This window comes from Tenebrio molitor, chromosome 1, assembly GCF_963966145.1.
Source record: "Tenebrio molitor chromosome 1, icTenMoli1.1, whole genome shotgun sequence".
Classification (NCBI taxonomy): domain Eukaryota; kingdom Metazoa; phylum Arthropoda; class Insecta; order Coleoptera; family Tenebrionidae; genus Tenebrio; species Tenebrio molitor.
Genome location: NC_091046.1, coordinates 34,049,360 through 34,075,680, shown reverse-complemented (window position 1 = coordinate 34,075,680; position 26,321 = coordinate 34,049,360). Strand labels below are relative to the sequence as shown.

The 26,321-nt window shown below is 34.8% G+C and overlaps 2 protein-coding genes across 3 annotated transcripts in view; one reads left to right on the top strand and one right to left on the bottom strand.

The window, feature by feature from the left end:
- Mgat4a (alpha-1,3-mannosyl-glycoprotein 4-beta-N-acetylglucosaminyltransferase a) overlaps positions 1 to 10,158 on the bottom strand; it is a 96,790-nt gene extending 86,632 nt beyond the window's left edge. The window contains exon 1 of one of the 2 annotated variants that reach the window (XM_069041663.1): positions 9,873 to 10,158. In XM_069041663.1, coding sequence (XP_068897764.1) covers positions 9,873 to 9,984 — 112 coding nt within the window. In that variant the 5' untranslated portion in view covers positions 9,985 to 10,158. The remainder of the gene's footprint in view (positions 1 to 9,872) is intronic. The other variant, XM_069041672.1, reaches the window with a different exon arrangement.
- LOC138125941 (probable 3',5'-cyclic phosphodiesterase pde-5) overlaps positions 1 to 26,321 on the top strand; it is a 179,148-nt gene that overhangs the window by 73,227 nt on the left and 79,600 nt on the right. The gene's annotated exons all lie outside the window — the stretch shown is intronic.

The following is a 26,321-nucleotide window of genomic DNA, read 5'->3' as shown; positions in this document are numbered from 1 at the left end:
CCGGAAACTTCAATGAACACCCGATACCTACACAAAAATATTAATAAAAGCATACATTTAGTCAATAGTGTCTGAACTGATTTCATGTTACAAAAGAAATTCAGGAACACCCCAAACTAAGCTGTTTCCACAGTTACCATACGACAATGAAAACATCGCATTCAAGTACTTTTGTATTAAATTTTCTAATAAATACCTACAAACACCATATCCTGTATTCCCTCGGCACATCATTATTACAATACATATTGTCATATATTTTTACTATGCGCCCACTTTTTGCACGATATCCACGTCGAAATTTGTTGATACGACATTACGAATTACAGACAAATACAAATATGTAAAGTAACGCTTAAGGTATAAGATTATATGGCAGCACTAAAATTATCCGAATAATGGAAACCAATATTGGCATTGAGATGGTTGTCTCGGCTCGTGCAGCTGCATCCCTTTTCCTTGGTTCAGGGCAGGGATTAAAAATTTGTGATAGAACATGTTTTTGATGTTTATTGTAAATTTTGCGATGGTAACGAAATTCCCTTTAGTACTTTGTGTCTTGAAAACAGTAAAGATGATTTGTAATAGTATTGTAATATTTAATAAATAAATATAATTTCATCGGTACGCATTTGTTTTGAGGCCGGCTCTGGAATTCACAACAGAGAATTGCTTGAAGCATGATTTATGGTTGGGCTGACCGCCTACTGCAATTGCGACAAAAGGGACGTTTATCTCCGGTCAAATACTTTTAAAGGGCCATATAATCTTATACCTTAAGCGTTACTTTAGGTAAACTATGAAAGATCGAAGCTGCTGCAGAACGAGGTTTCCCGCAGCGGTCACCCATTCCACTGATCGAATGATGATAGTGGTTTCATACTAGTGGGGCCACCTTACGTATAACTTATATTCTGCTTGTAAAAATGTAACATTTCTAACACAAATTTTACTTTTTCTAATTTGTTGTTGATAAGTTAATAAGCCATTAACATATCCGAAATCTAGAAACTTTTTCAATTGGTAACACACATTGCCAGCAACAAATTTGCTGTGGTATTTGGCCTATTTCTGGATAATTCATCTTTAAGTGCAATTTCACTTGCGAAAAATTACAATTTTGTGGAGTCTAGATTAAAATTTAAAATTTAACTTCAATTTTAACATTGAAATAAAACTGTCACCAACTAAAAATTCTGCAAACTGCAAAATTCCCTAAATTACCAGAATTGATTTTATTTGTAAAAAAACATGTATTTAATAAGCAAATTAGAAAAAATAGCATAAAAAACCCATTTTATGAAACTTAAGAGCACTCGTCATTTACAGGCACTTCTGTCTGCGGCAGTCGTGCGACGCAAATCTGACTCGTGTCTTAATAATAAGTTTTATAAAACTCATGTTTTAATATACTACTACCTACCTACTTGATGTAAGGTAATGTTTGCGACAAGAGTCACTCGCTGTCGTAACAACTTAAATAAACAGGTCGGACTATAACATCTTGTCTTTACAACTGCTCCGAAGACGGTAAATTTGATGTTTTGAATCAGTTTCAATTACAACAACTTTCTAGTCTTGTTACGCTTGAAAGTGTAAATTACTGGAGTTTTTAAAGAACGCTCTAAATTTTACAAAATAATGGAACTATTCTGCTTAAGAATGTGGTTAGGAATAATTACCAAGAAAAGTTTGAAACTCATCTCCTGGCCTAATTCATCTCGAAGAACTTGTTCCAAGACATAATGAGCGCAGATGCGAAGCAAAAACATTTTTATCCTCCCATTAAAATTAATGTTACTAAACAAAAAGTTTGTGCTCCACTTGTTAACCCACTGTGTTTATAAATTTTATACTTATGAAAGCATCAAATTATTGTAGAGTGTAGTAATATCGACTTCTTTACAAATATGTATTTCATGGTAGAATAATATTTGCAGGCAATTAATTGATATTTATTTGTGCCACTAGCAATCATATGAAATTTTGCAGCTTGTGGTTAAATTCTCGCAATGCACGATTACTAATTACTCCACTGCAGTCAGTACGTCCTTGCAATTGAAAATCGCTTAATTGTGTAATATTTTCGCTTCAGTGCTAATTGCCTTTATTATTAGTGAGCTAAATCCATTCGATCACCACTGGCACAGAAGGACAATCGACTGGTCCGTAGCCACTGGAAACTAAATTAATAATTTCTGTTCGAAAGTCAATGATGTTAAACAGCATCGGCTAATTATCGGTTTTTGTCATGCAAAATGAATTTCATTTGTATCAAAACTGTACTTTCAATGCGGTAGCGATCCCAACATCTCTCGAATTACAATATTACGGTTTCAAATACGCCATTTTCTGCAGTTGGTTTCTGTTTCCGGTAATATTTAACACACACAAGGTCGTAATTCCACAAAAGATCCTTATATTTACCGCGTTTCGACGCAGCGGAGGGAGCCGGTTTAATTAAATAAGAACGAAATTTACACATGGCCATCATCGACAAAGCTTCAAGACTGTTCATTTACGTTCCGCGCTTTTTGTCGTCCGTAGAAACAAGCTTTTTGTCTGCTTCGAGAAGTTGAAATTACATTAAACTTTGTCAGGAATGGTAAGACCTTCGAGGAAAAAAAAGATTGATGCCCTTTTTTATTTGATGGCTTATTAAGCGCGAAAGAAGTTATCTATGGGCGTGTGACACTTCAACTCTAGCTCGGGATAAGAAACTGATAAGTGGTAAAAAAGTTTTATGGCACGGGAACGTTGCTACCTAATTTTAAATCAAAAACGAAAATGATGATCCTATTGACGTAGCAAAAAGGTGAATTATGAATGGCGGGAGCCCTCAGTGCCCGACAAAAAATCCAGGGACTGTAAAAACTGAATTTGTTGAAAGCAGTTGATTTAATCTTAACTCTGTTGTTTTACCGGAAAAATTGCTTAAACCACGTACTTATTTCATTGTCGCGTTGCTCAATAAGACCAAAAAATATTCAAACATGATACACAATTCATTAAATTATTCAGTGTTTTAATTTTACAAGATTATTCACATTTTAAGTTTTAATCTAAGACACATATTTTACTCATTCGGGCCAACTAAGTAATTCCGGAATTATGACAAACAGTTGGTTTCCCCATATCATGCATTGTGACATCAAACTGCAAAAATTTTGTAACGAGATAACTTCACCGAGAAAACAAGAAAACCTGATCTCGTCAACATTAAATCAGTGTGGAGACACTCCATCGACCGCAATGCATCTGAAATTTCACTTTATCCGTTAGAATTTCACTCCGCTGTAACTTAAAAAAAACTTCAAAGTACTACCTCAGTGTTGACGATAATCAACTGTTGTGTAACTCGAGGACTGGCCTGGGGTCAGAACAACTAACTAATTTCAGTTTTTCAGCATGCAATTGAACTAATGTAATTATTTATGTGGCTACAGCGTAATCATTCTATTTCACGCTATTGGCATATATGACGTGGAAGATGAGTTAGCTGTTTCCCTTTTTTGCGATGCGGCGGAAGAAGGCGGCAAGCGTGGAATCCAGGAGTGAATGAATTAAGTTACCTTGAGGAGGTAGGAATAATTGAAACAAAGTGATGCATGAGGCATGACAAAGCCGGGGCAATGTCTGAGTAGGATCTTGGAAAACTCAATAGACAACTTTAATACAAATTTACGGAAATTGGCTCGAGGCGGAAATGTAATGCAGGTAAAAAATTGGCGAACAGTCCAATTTTGGAAGCTGAGGAAAGCCAAATTTTACGTTAGTACACCTTAATTTCGTTAGGGTAAAACTTGCTGACGAGCATACCTCATCTTTACCAGATTCGAATTAATTAGAAGTAAAAAACAAAGTCCCGTTTCGTTTTTAATTAGAAATTGAACCACATTTATCATAATAATACACCAACTTGGCTAACGATTTAACACTGGCATTAGCATTAATAAACGTAATTTCTGTAATAATTCTCGGCTTAGATGCTAAGATGGGAAGTTATTTCGAATTTCATATAGGTATAGTAAGTAACAACCCGTCATGGGAGAGAAAATCATGGTGATTATGAGTGAAGTACATTAGCCTTCAATTTATTTCAATGTACTTACGTCTTTTTATAATAATAAATTGCAGAATTACAAGTATATTCTGCTAAGAAAACTTCACCTTCAGCTGTCGAAAATGACCGGCAACGTGTCGATTGCTTTCGATTGTAAGCTATGTATAAGCGGTGGTGATAAACGCTGTTGGAAATTGTCAGTAGTGAAGCAAACGAAGATAAGATTAATACGCTGCGCACTTCCGTAAATAAAAGGCGTGGATTATATTAAAGCCGGCATCTATTACAAGATCATCGAAGCACGCAAGCTGTAGCTTTCGACCAAATTGCTACCAAAAGAAAACAAGAAATTTGATGCGGATCATGATACAGGTAAAGATACAAAGAGTTCCTCGATCATATTACAATTGCCCGGATTTAGTACATACAAATCGGACCATCAAAACTCAACTTGATCGCCACATTAATAATAATTTAAGATTTCCTCCTACATCGAAACTATTTTTAACATCTGATTTAATTCAGTTTTTCAATGCGGTACACACATATGCTATTTCTATTCTTGTAATGTTACATTTACGAAGACGTATTTAAAAAACTGTCGTCGAAAGTTCAACTATTATTTGGGAGTTTCTTTACTGGAATGCTAACTGTATTTTTCTGATGATTTTCATTTTTCCATCTCTTTCCGTTTCCGAGCATTGACAAATTTGGATAAATTATTGAATTCTGATTTATACTCATGAACTAATAAATGGTTCTTGAGATACCTATTTTTAAAGGTGGTACTGAAATTCCAGTTTTGCATAGAATTTCCACAGAAAGTAAATTCTTTAATTTAAATCATTTTAATTTAATTTTCCGTTGACCGCTTGTTAATTTCAATATTAATGAATTCTTTTGTCTAAATTATAGTGTATTAATGGACCTCATTAATACACTATTTTTCATTAATCAACGATTTTTGCGATTTTGACATTTTGATGATATGTATTTTGATGTATAAACAACCTCGAACATGCATTTTTGCACTTACCAACACTGCAGCAGGTAGTGCAGCAGGGTTTTCTATATTTTATAGCTCCATAACTGCACAATTACGATTTCACTTTTTCAAAAGCCGACATTTTTGATTATATTTCGCATGTCATATTTTTCAAAGGTAACTAGCTTTCCTTAGCAACCGTGATTTTTACGTGAAATTGAATGTGAATGGAGTTGACGTCTTCTGACATTCTTTGTGGAAAAGTGAATGGAAAGTGTTCAAAAATTTCAAAATGGCCTACCCTGAGGACAAAAAAAGGATGAAGGTATTTATAAGATGTCATCTTTATGGAAAAAGATGAAATTGGTTTTGATTTGGCTTTAATTTAAAAAATTTTCACCAAAAAAAAAAGTTTGCGATCAACGAAAAAATTTTGTAATCAACTCTTTTGTTAATGGGCGATTAATAATCTCAACTATTAAAGCTACTCACTCGCTACACTCGTTCGTGCTTTAAACAGTTTCGATTATTAATCGCCTTCATTAACAAACTAGTTTATTTAAATAACTATAAAACATTTTCCAACAAAAACAAATTGTCAATGTAAATTTTCAAACTGATTACCATTTTTTTATTGGCTGTACGTTAACCGTTTTTAGAACTCCCCACGAACATTTTTTAAGTTTCTGGATGAGTTGCCTTCATTTCATCCTGAATCTTTTCTTTCAGTTGTTTAGTTGTAGCTGGCCGATTGAAATATGTAAACCTTGTTTTTAATATAACCCCAAAAAATGTAATGGAGTCAGATCTGGAGATCGCGTAGGCCACTCAACAAATCCTCTTCTTCCAATCCTTAATTAGGCACTAATTTAGGAGGTTTTTTTATTTCAAAAATGTTCATCATGGACGTTTTTGTTAACATGTTGTGTCGATTTTCTTATTAAAGATTTTATTTTTTGAAGAGATCTCGTTTTCATCTTCTCAGAAACCATTAGTCCCAAGGCCATAGATGGCAGATGGGCATTGATCAGAATTTATTGTCTTGTTTACCAAATATACGAAAAAATTGGGAGGTGACATTAAAAAAAATGCGGTGAAGTCTTTATTCGGAAACGGAGAGCGGACGAAAAATGAAAATGATAAAAACATGTTTTTTTCAAAGAATAAAATTAACCTGTTAATTCAAGGGAACAGAAATACATATTTTCATTATCCCAAACTTTGGCGCTCACTGTAATGGTATATTATACAGGAAAAAGTACATACTACATACATTTAAATTAAAGTAAAATTAGAGAATTTTAGTAATTGTTACACAACTTAAAAAAAAGCCATCACGTTTACTGATGTTATTCCACCATTAGTGGTTATGACTGCGTTTTGTAAACGTAACGTAACTTCTACTTTGGTCTAAAATCCAGATGTTTTATCAGTTATCACAGTTGAAAGATTTTCATTATAAATGATTATTTGGATTATTTGCCGTGGTGCTGAAAGAATCGACGAACCAACAAAATAAAGTTGAGTCCAGAAGACGCTTTTCGAATTTATTGCGGTATATAATTTATTTTATGGCATGTTTACCGAGGGTTAGCCTAACAGAACTCTGGACAGGACTATATCCCTGACCTTTAATCATCATTTATGTAACTACCAACCCTTCTTATACTTGTGATATTCGTAAAGTCGCACAATTTTTGTTTTTGTTTTATCGTAAGACAGTTTTAAATCTACCAAAAATGAGCGAGGTCGTACATAAAAAAGAATTCATTATACCGCTAACAATAAACGAGGTTTTGTATTTCCATTAAAATATTGAAAAAGTTTTGGGTTTTTACGGTATTATCTCACTTCGAAAAGAATTAAATTTCAACTTCAATGCCGCCGAACATTCAGAAATTGATGTGTATTAAATAAACACTTTTTTTAGAATTTGTCTATTATTGTATTCAAGTTGGAGTCGTTTATGGCTATCTATTAAAGCAGTCGTGGTTTAATTTAATTTTTTTATTTAGAAATTAAAAAAAGGTGCAAATTCGAAAAAATAACATAAAAAACTCGTTTAATAAGGGCATTGGCGCAATCGTCCCATAGAAAACTCCCCTACGGCTCGTGTTCTACACCTGATGGGACTCGTGGGCCAAATCAACCCTTATAAAACTTGTTCTTTAATATACTATTATGAGATTTACTTATGCAAAAAGGAAACTGCCAATGACAAAAACTCTATACATTTAAATAGATCTAATTCATTTCATGGAAAAGTACATAACGGTTCTCTATGATACAGTAAATATTGTTCGTCTTATTTATCATAATTAAATATTCAAATCTGTGAGTTAATTAAAGCGCACTTTTCCATAATGTAGTTTTTAAACTTAAATAATGACTGACGATCGCTTCATGGTCTAGGTGTTCAAGGTTTTACTAATAAATATTTCCCATTATTCACTTCAATTGTCTGCGTTCATTTTTCTCGTAGCACACAGTTGCGGCGAATGAGAACCGCAAAATATATATATTTTTTTTTATAACAGAATAAGTTAGTTTCAGGCGCAGCTTGTACGTGGATCAATGGAGCAGAACACGTTGAGCACTGAATATAACATTACAAAATATCACCAATTTTCGACAACTCATTTTCATTAATTTAGCATTGGTGAATATTTTACGGGGCCAATGGAGGTAAAATACCAACAGTGGGCCTTGTCAAAACTAAAACCAATTTGTAAATGGAAGCTGGTGGGGATTTTGTTATTTTGGTTGGGGACGACGTTACTCTTTAATCTTCTAACAACTTCCATTCATCAAAAGCACAACATACGAAGATATTTTTAGTTAAAACAAGCATTTTGTGTGTACAAATATCATACATAATTCAAAAGAAAAATATTGTAGACTTTATAAAGTGAGACTAAAAATTTGTTACTAAAACTGTCGATGGCAGATGTAGATATTCTAACATTTGAAAAAACACAATTAAACATCTGAACAAATTTTTACATTAATAAAAAAAAATAGTAATATTATTTTCCGATGCATTTTTTTTTGTGTAAAGCAAAACAAAATAACTTTTATAGGGGCAAAGCCCCAATGAATAAAATAACAATTGAATAAATCATTAGTTTAAGTTGTTTAAGAGTAGAAAAACATTTTTAGGCGCCCTTAATGAAAACGGTAATTTTACGTACTCACAAGCAAACGAAAAGTAACTCTTTCGGATGCACTTTTTCGGACGCTGACCGTGGCGCCATCTGTTGGTCTGTTTAAAGTTAACAATGAAACTGACAAAACCGATAATTGTCCTGTCACCATAAATTATGTAAAATGAGTAATTTTATTTGCAAATACATAGTAAATTTCTAGTTTTGTTGGCAACCTAATAACAAATATGTACTATAAAAAAATCGTTCATATGTACATATTAATAAATTTATCTATTTGAAAAAGGTAGGTATACATAAATTTGTAATTTTTCAAATGATGTCTTTTGCTTGCGGTCGCCTAAAAAATGTAATGTGTACTTTTCAAGCTCGGCTGCGCCTCTGCCAGAAAACTCAGACTCGAACGAAAAAGATGCACTTTTTGGTCTTGATACACAATAACTATTTATGCCATTACTTTTTTTGTTCATTTTGCGGTTGATTTGTTTTTGAAAAAAGTTTTCTAGATTACAGTATCATTTAGGGCCGGTTTCACCAACGTGAGTTAAATTTAACTATCTACAGATTAATAAAATATGCGAAAACATTGTTATAACAATAAGTAACTAAGGTAACGAAACATTTTAACCTACATTTAACTTTAACTGGCGTTGGTGAAACCGGCCGTTAATGAATTTAATTTATTTATTATTACGAAAATAGTACTTGCATTAAACTAAACGACAGTATTAAAAAAAAAATCTGAAAAAAAAATATTTGCAACGTGTTTATCTGTGGAATATTGTGTGTTAATGTTTTAGAAAATAAAATGGTTACACATTTTAAATTCCCCATTTCTTCCTTGATTAAAATACATAAAAAAGTTTCTATTCTACTCATCCATATTTAATTCTTCGGCCGAAAAAACCGTTTTCTACGTACATATTATCCAATACATATGTTTGAAAGTCATTGCCATTGCCACTGTTTACGGAAAAAGTAAGTAAAGATAATGTTGGAGTAACATCGATAAAACTGAAAGAAATTACTGGATTTGGATAATAATATCAATAAATAAATACATATGTACATGATTGTCATGTCAGTCTTTTGTGATCTTGATTTCAAGAGCACTTCGAAATGGTATGTTCAAATTAGCATGGCATTAATATTTACGCGCAACAAAGTATATTTTCAAAGGTTAACAACAATCTTACAACCTACTTCAAAGACCCTAGGTTGTATTAAAATTAGTGAATTATTTATGCTGCGTGTTACAATTTGTTTATGTGTTGTGTATATGGGTAAGAAGTGTTACACGACACGAAAAAAATACTCGTCGGTACAATATCCTTTGTTTCTTTCTGCTCGTTAAAAATAATAATTTCGCACACCTAGTTCAAAGTAATTTTGTACAATTGAGTGTCCCACAATTATTCCTGTTTATTTATAAACCAGGTAAAAAAAAAAACAACGGTCGTCGTCTAAAAAACAAGGTGCACGTACAATTTTCTTGAATGGAGCAATTCCACACCTGAGAAATGAATGAGTGAAGATAGCGTCTGCATTTTGTTTATAGTTGGAAATCAGAGTAAACAAACAATCTTTGCGAGAGTGTATGCGTGGATTCAGAATCACGTGTCCGAGAGCAACAGTAAGAGTGGGTTATGAGGTTAAATACCTGGCACGGAGAAGAGCACAAAGGCGCAGAAGGGTATGAAGACGACAAAAGCGAGCACCAAGAAGCAGTTGCGACGTCGTAGGGGGGACATGGCGAAGTTAACCACTGCCATGTCCCACTGTCACACACACAGCGGCCCTCTCATTCCCAGAGAAGCTCTCGACAGCAATCGTTTTCAATCGCGCAGAACAGGACCAACGTGAAGACACACCGGCTGATCTGGTAGCCGCTTAGCATCTACAACGGTCTGCACAGTGACTAAATTTATACGGCATAGCGGATCGTACTTATGTAAGGCCGTCTACAAGAACACGCGGTCGCGAATGTTGGCGAGCTACTCCGAACCGCGCCTTCTCGTCGCGCGCACATATTGATCTGCTGGGGTTGCCACCACGAAGATGGGCCGCTGTCATGGTGTCGAGCTCGCGGACACAGGTTCATGAATTAATTGGCGATTTTCTAACAGATTGTTCTTCAATTAGGGTCAAGTGCTCGAAATGTATGACTCTTCGAAAGTATACTCTTCTTTTATTTCATTAAAAAAAATTCAGTACAGGAAAATTATTTTTTCTAATTTTGACATATAAAGTGACACTTTTCAAAATTAATTGACGTTTGGAAACGTTACACTTTTCGTAACTGGTTACGAAAAGTAAAATCTTTCCTAACTGGTTAGGAAAAATTTATTGTATCAAGTTGACACTGTCATATTTTTTGGTTTTAAGCAAAATAACCGTGCCTACTTACCCACTTGATATTTTAACACAATAATAATTTATTATTAATGAAATTCATTACTTCGTTTAACGTTTGAAAAAACTTTTTTTTGTCAAAATTAGAAAAAATCTTGTATGTAACACGTTAGGAAATGCAATTTTGTGTAACTCGTGTGATTTTGCGGGATCTCGCTGCGCTCGTCCCGCAAATATTCCACTCGTTACACAAAATAACGCATTTCCTAACTGGTTACATAAATAACTATTATCGATATACATATTAATAAATGAGAGTACTACTCTAGTTTTCCTAGCGAGAATAATACCACTGTTTCACAATATGTCACTATTTTCGATGTAAAAATTGAAGCCTCATTAATAAATTCACGTGTCGTATAATAATATGTAAAGTCCATTCAAAAATCAAAAAACCACCAACGTCGTATTTTCCTCGATAATTACTATCGGCAACGCTGTCTAGTGTAAAATTTGGTGAGACTTGTATTTTGAGGTTAAATGTTTATGAAGTGTCTTGTTTTTCTGGGCATGTTTAAGTAAAAATAATAAGAATCAATAAATAAATGAAACGTGCTGCTAATAAAACAATATGAACGAAATTCAAAGCAAGTGAATTTTATTTTAAATCAAATAAATGTCATAATTTATAGTTACCAACATAGTATGAAAAAATATCTACCTAGGATTTTTTAAATTTTACCAACCTAAAGCAATAGGTGGTGGTTTTTTGATTTTTGAATGGACTTTACTTAATAATTAACCAAAATTAAAAAAAATAATGTTGATAAGCACTGCACTATTACTTGATAGTAATATCCGTAATAGTGTATGTACTCCGGCAAAATTGCCGTGCCGCCGGGTGGAGGTGGGATACGACTATTAACCAAAATGTTGAAAAATATATTTCCTACAAGTGATGGTTAAAATGATTAATGAAGCCATTTACTATTTAACTAGAATTCGAAGCGGGATATCCCGCATGTGGGAATCCCACGGCATTAAGAAAATTTGCGGTACAAATATCCCGTTTCGATTTGAGTACTTATAGCAAGTTCGGGGTACACATCTCTGTACTGCTTTTAGAGAGAGATTAACATTTAAATTTAAACATGTCAACCATTTCGATATGTTTTGTAATTAATTAATTACGTACCGCAAATCCCGCAATCCGGCATTGGATTTAACATTTCCTGCGCGTAAATTCCGCAACTGAAAATTGTTGTAGGTGTTTGAATTTGTACATAGTTAATCTTTTTTCCTTTTCCTTCTTTACTTTTTTTTCCTTTGTTGTTTCATTACATTCTAGTTAGTTTAGCTCTTTATCTATTAGATCTTAGCATTTAGTTTCATTGAAAGTGGTTGCACTCTACCATCGTGTGTCATTGGCGCGTTTTTCGATTCACGATTCGTCTGTTCGAAAATGACCATAAAACCACCCTCCCTCTCGGGGAGGCCAAAAAAGAAGAAAGTTAGTCAGTCTCAGTTCGTTCGTCGGTAACTAGCAAAACTCAAACATCTCGACCACGAAGTGAGTTCCACCGCGCACAGAGACACGAGCGAAATACAGACGTCCAGCCCCAACGGTAAGTCGTTTTTGAATTTATTGAATCGCGAATCCCGTAACACAGCTCTTCGCTTAGGTAGGCTTATAATCAACAATCGGTTGATATAAGTGCCCTGGAGACACACAGTAGGTATTCTGTGAACCTTATTATATAATTTTAGTGTGCCTAATACAGGTGGTCCAACACTTACCATTTTTGCGATTACACGTTTAATAATTGTCCAAAAATTCTGAAACTCGGTAGGCACAATCTACAATTAATATTCTATGATTGAGCATGATCAATTTTTTTCAATTAAATTTTTGTGATGGAGCTAACTTTATAGCGATTTAATATCAAATTGGTCCAAATATTGAAAGCTTTTTTTTGCTCTACTAGTTACAGAACTCCTCACCTTTTTGATTGATCCACTTCCGACTTTGAATTATAATTAGGTAATAGTGAAAATTGCGATCAAATATCAAGTTAAAGAAAGCTGGAATCCAAGACCGTTTATGGTAGAGCTGATTAGGACAGCTCCTAATGTGATGGCCCCCCAATAAATCTTTTTGACGCAGGGCTGTCGGCTCCCCCGAAACCATTTTTCAGGTCAGTACTGGTGAAATTCCAGTTTATGATAGAAACGATTTGCAGCAAGTAAAGGATTTTTCTTTAAATGAAAAATAGATATTTTAGAAAACTGAATATTGAATAATTTCAACTTCATTACGTAATTTATTTGAAAATTTCTTCAGAATGTTTGCCGAAATTGCTAGGCGTAAAATAGTCGAGTTCGGCCCTGACAGGGTAAGTACCTGCAGTTTGGCGATGGGGTATTGTAAATCTTACTTCTGGTTTGGTTTGTGATTAGGCACTTAGTGTAACTGCGTCATAAATTCCTGTCAGTTGTGCGGCACCTTCTTTAATTGCAAATAAATCGGCAATGTGATGCGTTTTAATTTTTTTTATTTTCAGATTTCTGTTTTCTGTATTAGTTTGAACCTATTTAGATTTAAATTTTTTTTTTGAATTTTGATTAATTTCACTTTATCGCCTCTTGACGCGAAACCCAATTGATAATAAATAAAATAATGGGACAGGCTTATAGCTCCATAATGTGTGTCTCTTCCTCGCCAAGCGTAAATTTTTTTCGATAATTAGAAACCGCGTAATCGCAAAAATGGTAAGTGTTGGACCACCCTGTATACAGGGTGAAATTGATATATGTAAGTACAGTTAATTTCAAAATTATAGAGTATGTACATTTAATTTTCTACAGTGTAAAATGCACTTACATTTTTTGTCAATGATAAGCGTCAATTTTGACAAACAAAATGCCTAATCTAACTGAAGAAAATGCGAAAGTGCTCATTCTTTCCAAGTTAGAACAAGGTAGCCCCAGTATTATAACAACAATCTTATGGTGTTCTAAAACATCAGCGACGTTTTATGTTGTCAAACTTACCTAGCCTGTATAAAAAATATGACGTTCAAATTTCAAAAAAGCATCTTTACATGTGGAAAAAAATCGACTTCTAGATTTTTGAGGTGTACTCTATAATTTTGAAATTAACTGTACATCAGTATAAATAAAATATATATCAATATATTAAATCTTCAGACCATTTATGAAAATCACGTGCATTCAATTTTGCCCTATACAGGTATAACATATTCTCAATAAACCATATTTCTAATCTATAAATTTGAATAATTTTACGGTCAATAAATCTAGACTGAAAGTACTACCACATTAATTTTTTTGTTTTTTTAAACAGACGCTCCAAATGGCGTCAGGAACCTAAAAAATGAAAAAACTAAAATTACTTATTTTTTTTATCGACTCCCTGGATTGAAAATACCACAGAGAACTCGTTTCTGATATTAAAAATTATGAAGGAGTCATTGATTTCAAATTAATTGACATAATAATTTTTGGTACCAAAATGTGAGTAATTTATGACGACGACCCTCGATGGGTCATAATTCTTGATTGACAAAGGTCGCTGAACGATTAATCACTGTTGGGTGGTGATATTAGCCGTTCAAATGATATAGTCGTCTTTGTATAACTACTTAAAAACTTTATTGTATGACAAAATGTTGATGTACAAGTGTTAAGTACCAAGGATAGTGGTAGACTCTGGTTTTTACCGCTATATCTCGACTTAAATAAGGGTGGGTGATTTCACCCCTCTCACAAAGAAAGTAGGCAGGACTACCTGCTACAGTACCTCTTTCTAACAATAACGTTCAAAATTACATTATTTTGTACATATACCGCCCCCCTTGAAGGCACGGACTTCAAAAATATTGGAATTAGCAAAGATCGAACATGGTTATTAGAAAAAGGATTGTTACATAATAAACATGACAAAAAACATTAAAAAATACAAACATTGAAGTCAATTGTAAAAAAAAGGGTTAATGCATAATTATAACAAATATTTACACGATACAAACATAGTCTATTCATTCGCTGGCAGAACGCACACCTTTCGCGTGGCTCTTTTGAAGATGCCATTGACAGTCTTTACGGACACTACGCGCACAACACCGTCACTTCCGGGATGAAGTTCTACGATGCGTCCCAATTTCCATTGTAGTGGCGGCGTGTTGTCCTCAACTAGAATCACCATGGAACCAACTTCCAAGGCGGGGGTGGACGGTCTGGAACCGGAACCACGGAGCTGCTTGGAACGATTGATGTTTTGAACAAGGTACTCCCTTTGCCAGCGGTGCCAAAAGTGCTGCCTCATCTGTTCCACTCTTTGCCATTGCGTCAATCGGTTGATCCTCGTCGTCCTAAGATCTCTTTCGCTTATAGAAGTTAATGGCTCTCCGATGAGGAAGTGACCAGGGGTTATGGGATTAAGGTCATTAGGATCGTTACTCAAGGGACACAAAGGTCTGGAGTTTAGGACTGCTTCAATTCTTGTTAACAGGGTATACAATTCTTCGTAGGAAAGCACGACTTCTCCAATTGTTCTCTTTAAATGACCTTTAATGGATTTTACGTTTATTTCCCAAATACCGCCCATGTGCGGGGATCTGGGGGGAATGAAATGCCACGAGATACCCTTATTAGCCAGATTTTCTGTAATTTGACTAAATGAAGCTGACTTTAGAAATGTTCTTAGTTCCAGTAATTCTCTATTGGCGCCAACGAAATTTGTAGCATTGTCCGAATAAAGATGGTACACATGACCACGTCTTGATATGAAGCGTTTTAGCGCATTCAAAAAGGTTTGAGTCGTTAAGTCACCAACTAGTTCTAAATGAACGGCTTTAGTTGAAAAACAGACAAAGACGCAAATATATGCCTTCACAGTACGCTTACTGCGACCACGACATTCCTTGATGTAAATAGGCCCGGCATAATCTACGCCACTGATTGAAAATGGTCTGGTTGGTTCGACACGGGATTTGGGCAAATTACCCATAATAGGATACATAACGCTTGGTTTGACTTTAAAACATTGCAAACACTGGTGCAAAATCTTGCGTACCACACTGCGTGGAGAAATTATCCAAAAATTTTGACGTAACGCGGCTAAAGTTCCCTGACCACCAGCGTGCAGTTGCTCAATGTGCACGTGTTTGACTAATGCCTTAATCAAATGGTGATCGTTTGGTAGCACGATGGGATGTTTGACATCGTAAGTTAAGGATGAGTTTTGCAACCTACCTCCCGCGCGAATTAAATTATCATTCTTGTCGAGAAAAATATTTAAGCACAGTAAACGTGATTTCTTGTTAATCGGTTTGTTTTGTTTAAGGCAAGCTAATTCATCGTTGAATGCAACTTCTTGAATTAAACGCATGATGGCCTTCATGGAATCTTTTAATTCTTCACATGTTAAAGAACTAGAGATTTGCCTTTGGTTTGGCTTCCTACAATTGTTGATGAACCGTAATACCCATGACATTACGCGTTCAGTTTTTTTGTAATTTGAAAATTTTGTAAGAAGCGGTAGTTGTCTTTCGCGAGAATGAATATTGGTCAGAGTGACAGTTCGCCGTTCTGGAATTTCAATATCCGAAAGATTTACGTTAGATACGGGCCAAGTGTCGTTGTTTTCTGACAGCCAATCAGGACCGTTCCACCACAGTTTATTAGTTTTGAGTTGACCAGGTAAAGCACCTCGGCTTAGTACATCCGCAGGGTTACTTTCGCTTTTGACATGATACCAATCTTTCGCATCCGTTAGCGTTTGAATTTCGGAAACTCGATTTCCTACAAATGTTTGTAAGTTTGAAGATGTAGCGTTTATCCATGCCAGAACGACTGTGGAATCTGTCCAGAGAAATTGCTGATCAATTTTGACATTTATCGTTCGTAAAACTGTATTAAATAATCGCGACAACGTTAAGGCGGCACACAGCTCCAAGCGTGGTAACGTAACAGCGCGAAGAGGAGCCACACGAGATTTAGCGCAAATTAAGTGAACTTGATGATTGCCACTATGATCAGTTGTTCTTAGATAGACAGCAGCGCCATATGCGATTTGTGATGCGTCACCAAAACCATGTAGTTGCACCTGTACGGGGCTTGATTTTATTATGTTTCTGGGAATTTCGATTTCGTTTAAGTGAGCGAGTTCTTGCAAGATCTTAACCCATGCACAATAAATAGTTTCAGGTAATAGATCGTCCCATCCAATTTTCAAACTCCAGCACTGTTGAAGGATTATTTTTGCTTTTACTACTACTGGCGCCACAAGACCCAATGGATCGAATACCTGGGCAGTTTTAGACAGGATTTCGCGTTTTGTTAGTCTTTTCGGAATGTCGCACTGTTTTACCTGATAGCGTAACGAATCGTGATTAGGATTCCAAAAAAGCCCTAACGTTTTAGTGTAAGCATCCTTATCGAAACTGACGTTGAGATTAGGCTCGTGACTATCTGGAATTAATGCAGGATGATTGGCGGCCCATTTACGTAATAAGAAACCACCATGAGCTAAAATTTGAATTATTTGATCTCGTAAAGTGATTAGGTTTTCAAGTGAGTCTCCTCCCGTCAGAAGATCGTCTACGTAAAAATCCTGTTGAATTGCTTTAGCGGCTTCCGGGTACTGATTTACGTTTTGAAGAGCTAGTTCTTTAAGACATCTTGTTGCTAGAAAACTGGCCGGTTTTGTACCGTAGGTTAGAGTGGTTAATCTATACGTTTTTAGCGGATCTTCGGTGTTCTCGCGCCAAACAATTCGTTGATAGTCACTGTGATCGGGATGTATTTCTATCATACGGTACATTTTAGCTATGTCCCCGTTTACGACGTATTTAAAAGTTCTGAATCTCAACAAAATTGCAAAAAGCTCTGGCTGGATTGTAGGTCCTGCCATAAGATTGTCATTTAGACTTAATGCATCAGCTGAGCGAAATGACGCGTTAAAAACAACTCTTAACTTGGTCGATGTAGAATCCTTGAGTACCGCGTGATGGGGCAAATATGTACAGTTCGGTTTATTTAATTCGCAACCCGGAACTTCCTCCATGTGACCCAAAGAGATGTAATCCCGCATGAATTGCACATAATCTGATTTTAGTGTAGGCCTTTTGTTTAGGTTTCGTTCCAGATTGTTAAAAAACTTTACAGCACTATCGCGGTTTGACTTGAGAATTGGAGGATCATTTTTTAATGGCAGTTTAACAAGAAACTTTCCGTTTGTTTGTCTGCACGTATTTTGAATAAAATGTTGCTCGCACATAATCTCTTCATTTGAAAAGCATTTTTGTTCGGAAGGGTTGCTGCATTGTTCTAGTTCGAAGAATTTTTGCATCTGGTTCTCTAAAATGTCGCTTACCGACGTTAGAGAAAGCGAGCAGGTGCTTGAGCTATTGTTATTGTTCATATTTAGTGACCCACCCGCAATGAAACCTAAATGGGTATTTTGCAGCATTAGTTTGTTATGGTTCTTCAGTGTTATTTCCTTGCGGTCTTGACATAAAAGGTTCCAAAACAAATCAGCCCCGATAAGTAAGTCTACTGGTGCAGTTTCTAAGAATTTCGGATCGGCTAGCTGTAATTCCTTTGGAATATTTATTGCAGACATGTTTATGGTCACCAGGGGAAGATTTTCGGTTATTTTTTCCAGAACAAAACAACTTAAGTTCGCCGAAAATTTATTGTACTGAGACTTGATGTTTACCTGGACGGCCTGTTTGATGTTCGTCGAAATTTGACCAATTCCGCCAACGGTTATATTTACGGCTTTCTGCTGTAGACGTAATTTTTTGGAAAATGATGACGTAATATAACTGTTCATGGACCCTGCATCCAGGAGAGCTCTACATTTATGTGACTTATTATTACGATCTTCTATGAGAACGATCGCGGTTGATAACAAAATAATTGATGATTGGGACCTCATAGAATGAGCGTTTAAACTTTCTACCTGTGCTGGTGTTTCATTGGTTTGCGTGATTTGTCTTTCTTTGTGAAGCAGCGTATTGTGGCTTTGATTGCATTTACGGCATTTGAATTTGGACTGACAGTTGTTAACAAAATGATTGGTTCTTAGACAATTAAGACATAACTTCAGGTTTCGAGCTTGAGCGTTTCTTTCCTCTACATTTAATTTTGTAAATTCATTGCACTGAAAGATTGTATGATCGTCATTTTTACAAAATGTACAATGTAGTTTGTTTGTGGCAACATAAGATGTAGTGCTTCGTTTTTGTGACATATTGTTTTTTGCATTATTGTGATTCGGATTGACGTTCGATTTGGGGTGCAATAGATTTAAGGATTCCAACAACTGACATTTCCTTTCTAAAAATTCGATCGTTTGACCGTAAGTTGGAACCTCGTCGGTTAATGTAGCCTGCCATTCTCTTGCAAGATTGTCGTCTAATTTGTCCACAATTATTACGACTAGAAGAGCGTGCCAAGTATCAATCGGTACTTCTAGCTGTCTTAACGCGGCAACATTTGAATTCAACGTGTCTAAAAAACACCTAAGTGACGAATGCGAGGCTTTAATTACTTGGGGTGCCTTTGTGATGGCTATTATGTGATCGTGGACGATCAGCCGTTTGTTGCAGAACCGTTTCTTTAAGATATCCCACGCTACATTATAATTTTCTGATGACACCGTTAATGACTCGACTGCTCGCAAAGCTTCACCAGATAAACATGATCGCAAATATTGGAAACGTTGACAGTTGTTTAGCATGTTGTTTTCGTCTTCAATAATGGATTTAAATGAATTTTGAAATGACAACCATTCCTTATAGCAACCAGTGAAAGATTTTAAATTTAGAGTTGGCAGATTCAATTTGATTGATTGATCACGATTAGAACAATGTGAATTAGCGCTGGAACAACTACCGTTACCGTTCGTTGTGGCCGCAGTGTGCGGTGGAGGCGTCATTTGTTCAATTTTTGTTTGAATTGATGATAATACATCGAAATATTTTGACTCAATTTCGACGCGGTCCTGAGTCTGCGTTTCAACAGCTGTCGTTGAAGAATCAAGTAATTCAATTTCAGTTTGTACCTCTTCATAATCTTTGAATGTCTGTTCGATGAATGTTTTTCTAAATTTTAGTGGATTTACATCGTTATCATTTGATTGAAAGTTAGCAACAAAGTTTTGAATTCGCGTAATTTTTGTTTTTAATGAGGTTCTTTTCTTTTTTAAAGCCTCTAATTTGGCAATTGATTCATCTAATAAGGATGTCTCGGGCATAATGATTGATTTGATTTACGTGGTCGAGATGAAAATTTGCGAAATTAAGAACAATAGAAAAAGTCGTACGTAGTAATGTAGTTTGGAAGGGAAATTGAAAGGATTGAGAGCCACTAACCTTTGTTGATGTCTTGAGTGATGATCGCTTCGCTGCTACCCAATTCGGTGACTATTCGTGCTGCCCTTTTGCCCTTGCTGAAGGTGACGAAATCGTTGCTGCCCTCTGGGTGTCGAAACTGTTTCTTGAATTGTTGTTGTATTACACTTGTTATTACACTAGACGACCGTCGTGTGATATGGATTTAATCATCCGGCTCGAAGGACCAAAATTATGAACGATTAATCACTGTTGGGTGGTGATATTAGCCGTTCAAATGATATAGTCGTCTTTGTATAACTACTTAAAAACTTTATTGTATGACAAAATGTTGATGTACAAGTGTTAAGTACCAAGGATAGTGGTAGACTCTGGTTTTTACCGCTATATCTCGACTTAAATAAGGGTGGGTGATTTCACCCCTCTCACAAAGAAAGTAGGCAGGACTACCTGCTACAGTACCTCTTTCTAACAATAACGTTCAAAATTACATTATTTTGTACAGTCGCCTTACCTCAAACAACCAGCTGTAAATCATAACTGGCGGTACGGTTCTGGATTTGTATGGTATTGGAGACCCTTGTAAACCAAACTTTACCACCGTTTGATAATTTCCGTCATTTTAAAATACATACTACCATAAATATGCTACCACTTTGTTCATAGATGTTAAATGTCGATTTATTCAGTTATTATCCTGATTTAAATACCAACTTTTGTATAATCAAAATCGACATTGTCCTGTGGGTGAGATCGTAATAAAAAAGTCCGGAATGCTTTATTACTTTGATAATAAAACGCTCTCAAAGTCAAATTTCACATTTATTTTATTTTATAAAAAATGATTGGGCCATTTCGTACATTGGAAATTGAAGATTATGCCTTCTAAATTAAATTTTTTTGACAAATAAAAAAGGGTTTTTCGCAAATATGCTATACGATGGTCCACCCTTTAGATACCTCTGCATGAGGACAGAAATGCACAAAAGTTTTGTACGCCACTGATATCACGTTAGGAAGAATATGTAGTAAGATTAAAAAGTTTTCGAGTGCAAAGCAAAAACGGTGCAAACAGTTTTTGATTTTCATTATTCTTCGTGTATTCTTACACGTTTTTGCGGTTTTGCGTTTAGTGCTTTTGGGCTATTTCGTTCATAGTAGGGTTTATGACTCTCTGTTTCTAAAGCGTTTTTCCGGCTATTCATGTCTCGATTTCTTAGAGTTTTCAGAAGTGTCTTGTTCGGGATGGAATGAAAATAAATTGGAGTTGATGAATTTAAAATGTTTAACAACATTTTCACATGTAAATTTTCCTGCACCGCTCTCCCGTTTTTAAAGTACCTAGCTATGTAGTTCTGTGAATAAATATTATCAATCAAATTTTCAAATTGTTACAATTTACTAAATTGAATTAACAAACAATTAAAATGTATTCGATGTAAGAAAACACTTTCACTATTGAGGCGTATTTCCGATCTAGACGCGTAGTAAATGGGGAATGGCAATATTCTATGTCCAAATGCAAAGCACCGTTTTGACTTAAGTCTCCGAACAAAATTGTTGAAGAAACTGCATTGCACCACCACATTCGCCAAATTGTCGAGAGATTTCGCACAACGGGAAATGTGATGAAGAGGAAATCCACTGGAAGGCCGCAAACTGATCAAAATGTCGTCGATCAAGTGGAAGAGCTCGTTGTAGAAAATCCTCATTCCTCGACACGTCATATGTCTGCTCAAACAAATGTGTCCCACACCAACGTTAGAAGGATTCTGAGCCGTCGTTTACACATGCATCCACAGAAAGAGTCTGTAGTCCAAGAAATCTTGCCGAGCAACTTTTTTCAACAAAACTGTTAAACAACGACGACGTTCTCGATCTATGTATCTTTACGGACCCATCTAGGTTCCATTTAAGTGGTTATGTCAACAAACAAAAGAATCGAAAATGGTCTGTGAATATGGTTAGCTGCATCCTGCCGTAGAATCATAAAGGCAATATTCTTCCACGATACAATCAATGGTCAACGTTAATAATAATAATTTTATTCAGAAAAATACACCCTGGTGTTGAACTTCGTCCACAAAGATATAAATTTTTAATAACTACTTATAAGGATAAATTTTTACTGCTGTTAAAAAATTCATTATATTAATCGTTATTCATTTTATAAGGAACAATTCTTGGCCACATTTTTAATCAGGTGCATCCCGATGAACTTGAAAATCGTGACTTTCAGCAAGACGGAGCAACAGCTCATACTAGTCGGGAAAATTTGGGATTTCTTCGTGGAGTTGTAAGCATGGTAACTTGATTAGCAAAATCACCAGACCTCACCTCGTTAGACTTCTTTGGTTTTCTTAAAACTGATGTCTTCAAAGAAAGGATCAACAATTTGTAACAACTAATGGCAGAGATCACATTGAAATGCAACGAGATAACACCGGATATATTGCAATAATATGAAAGGTCGTGTAGTTTTATGTATGCAGCAAAATGGTGGCCACTTGCTGTGACATGCTTTTGTTGGCTTCCTTTTCAATTTCAATCTTAACTTTGAATTCGTATCACCCTTCACAATAAATCACATTTGGAATTTTGGTGTATATTTTGAGGTTAGGGTACTGCCTTCTTTTTTTTTGTAGAGCGACAATTCGTATTTTTACAAGGGTAATGCAAGGGTAACTAGATGAAAATCATTTTTTTAACCCTGTTCTTAATTTTCAGTGTGAAGTGTGATAGAACCGTTTGGATTAACACGTATTATTTCGTAAAGACCAATGAAGTTGGGTGACAATGTTTTTGCAATTCCTTGTTTTGAAAGATAACGTAAGCAAAATCACCTATTTTAAAATTGTGGTCATTCATTTTTTTATCATAATGTTTTTTCGAGGTGTTTATATGTTTCTTTGCTATTTCAAATGACTTATTTAATTTTAATTGCAACTGTATGTGATAATCATCATAAGTGTATAAGAATTCTGGTAGTGTAACTTTGTTTGGCAAGAGAGCTGTTTTTCCAAAAAGTAGTTGAATCGCTGATTGCAGAAAGGGTACAAGTCAGTGAACAGAAATTTTGAGAGACACGCAAAAAATTGTTTTTTTTTGGGACTTGCGTAATGATAAATTGATGGAACTTCAATCAAAAATCAAATACATATTGAAACACTATCCTTTTCAGCAGTATTTTAAAATATTTGCTTTACTCGCTTAAAACTTATTGATTTTTCAAGTAATAATCACAAAATGCTAGAAAACATGACGTGTATCCTTTCTGCAATCAGCGATTCAGTTCGTAAGGTGTGAAATGGATCGAGAAATGAATCTGAGTATTGTATGAGATCATTATTGTTGGAATAAATTCATCCTAATTGTTTTGGAATTTGTTTATAAAATGTTTCAGATAATCCTTGAATGTTGCGTGTCATCTTTCTAAAGCGCCCTTACTCTGTGGGTGGTATGGTGAAGTGGCAATGTGTTTGATTTTATAATAATATAATCGCTTAACTTCTTGGAGTAATTTTGACATAAACGCGGCACCATTATCAGTTACGATAATTTTCGGAAAACCAAATTTCAAGATACATGTGCAAAATTCGTTACCTATAGTCTCTGCTTCATGATTTTTTTATTATTATTATTACTATTATTAAATTAAGCTAAATTGCGAAGGCAAACATTTTACGCAATTTTGTAAAATTTAATTACCTAATACAGTCGGTTGAACTAAGATGGAGGCTAGGTATATTCAAATTTTAGTCATGATTCCCCTTGCGTTGATCATATCGCTTTTTAAACTGGCTAACATTTTCAGCATTGACAATAAAACTAGGAAGAGTGTTCCAATTTTCAAAAGCACAGTTTGTTAAGAAATGTTGCCTGGTGGTTGTTTTAAATGATTTAAATAATAAATTTTTGATCGGATATGCATAGGAAAATTTTGTGAGATCGTCTTGTAAAGTTAGATATACAGGGTCATTATAAAAGATTGTCCCATCGCAGTTGGCGTTGAAAACCACACAAATTTTGGATGTGCCGCTAGCCTCACAACGTTAGACAAACTAAGTAGACAGATTTTGACTACCGCCGGTAGCGCCACCTATCGGCGATACTAGTCTCACTCATGTTATGACTATGAGGCTTACGGCACATTCAACTACGTCACCAACGTCTACTGCGATGGAACAATCATTTATAATGACCCTGTACTTGTTTTCGTTCTCGGTTACCGGTAAAAGTCTAAATACAATAAGTTTTTTAACCTGTGTTTCAAGCTGTTTATTTGAGCGTGGAGTTCAAGTAACGACATACGATTTCCGATTCATGGATAACTCGATTACAAATTACATAATTTGATCTAAGTTTTGGTAATAAATATTAAATACCTACCTACTGGTTTTTTAAAGTGTGCTATCACTAATAAGATAAATAGTGGAAAACTGTTGTACGGAAAACTTCAAATGTGATTTATTTTCTCACAGAAACCATATAAAAACTAAATCCCAAACTGCTCGGAATTTTATTGATTTTGTCTTGTCTCTTGTCATTGCTCATATAATTAACGATCCTTCCGAAAGTTAGGAGAAGTTTTGCTGTTTCAACTAATTTTCGTATAAAACTTAAATCCTTATGGTCACATGTCTAAACTTGATCATCATTCTTTCTCATAAAGAAACTTGAAAAAAGGAGCCTATTGTTTTAGCCATAATCTACTGATACTGATATAACTCATATTCACTACAAATCGTCTTAGCACCCATTTTATTAATAATTTAGAAGTGTCAATTTTCATCGTTGTCTGTTGATTTGATGATCGAGTTGTAATTGATAATACATCATTACTCTCTAAGTATTCAAATTGTTCTACATAATTTTGAATCGAAGATTCATCATTTTTAGGATTTGACGTGTTAACGATGAAAAAGAAATAGAGAAATAATAAAAATATAATACATCTCATTTATTAGAATTTATCAGAATAAGTGAACTCGTTGTAAATATTTTTCTCTGGGCAAATAGTTGAAATTGGCAATGAATTAATAATAATTAATAAATGCAATAACTGTGTATAAAATTTATACATTAAATTATATTCTTCAATTTTTAAAGATTTCTATTACCCCAACACCAAGAGATGAACAAACCAGTGGAGATGGAGTTAAAGAAGATAATCCAGATGGAGTAGATAATAATTTACTTGAAGATAATCCAATTCCAATTTTATAAAAATATGTGTAAGTTTTTCTGTGTACCGGGTGAGTAAGTTTTACCGCCTCGTCTAATCGATTTAAAATTCTCAAAAAATTCACGAATGATTGTGTATTGCTGTATGTAGAACATTCTGTAAAAATTTCAAATTTTTTAATGAAACAGCTAACTATTTCGTTTTAATTCAATAACCGGTACATTAATTTACATAATTTTTCGAGTCCTTTCAGACATTTAATGTTTCTCTATCCCACCTCCACCCGGCGGCACGGCAATTTTGCCGGAGTACATACACTATTACGGATATTACTATCAAGTAATAGTGCAGTGCTTATCAACATAATTACCGGCGTCTTGCCTCCACATTTTGACTTTGTTGTGTATTATGTTCTGTGTCAATGTTAAGGAACTTCCTCACGATGTGACATGAGTATAATAATATACCTTTTTGTAAGTTAAGTATATCTTTTTCAATTACTTACGAAATAGTATTGAACAAATCCAAAACACAAATTGAAGACAAATTCGAATCTTTTTCTGATAAGTATAAACTTAGCTTATTTTATTAGTGTCGTCACGTAGACTTATTCCATCCAACATCCATATTCTAAATTTGCCAGTAAATCCAGTCCAGACATTTAATTTTTCTCGAACCCATTATTTATAGAGCAAAAAATTGAAATCTAAACTAATAATCTCTTAATTAAAGATTTGAAATTCCTGAAACCTGCAAGCACCAAATTAATTTTAGAGATATTGCAAAGCAATAGGATTATCATATTTGATTTCAGTATGTATACAAAGTGGTCAAAAAGAAAACAAATCAGAGCAGGCGTTGCAAATTATCGGTCATATCGTAGCGGAATTCTATGCAAATAAGCGTTCAATGCATAGGCGTAGACAATTTGTGGTCTCAAAACCACACCACGCCACTTTATAATAAATCATACCTCATGAACTGGAATTATAATTGTGCATTTTGTTATTACTATCTGATAATGGAGAAAATTGATAAAATAAACAAGAGCAATATTTTACATTCGTAAGAATGGGCAATTTACTAGCTTTATTGCCAAACGCGACGCCACTGGTATGCTTACCAGTGCTATTTGCTAATTTTTTGGTGAAATGACAAAGAAACGTCACTTTTAAAGCAACGGTGTTGTTGT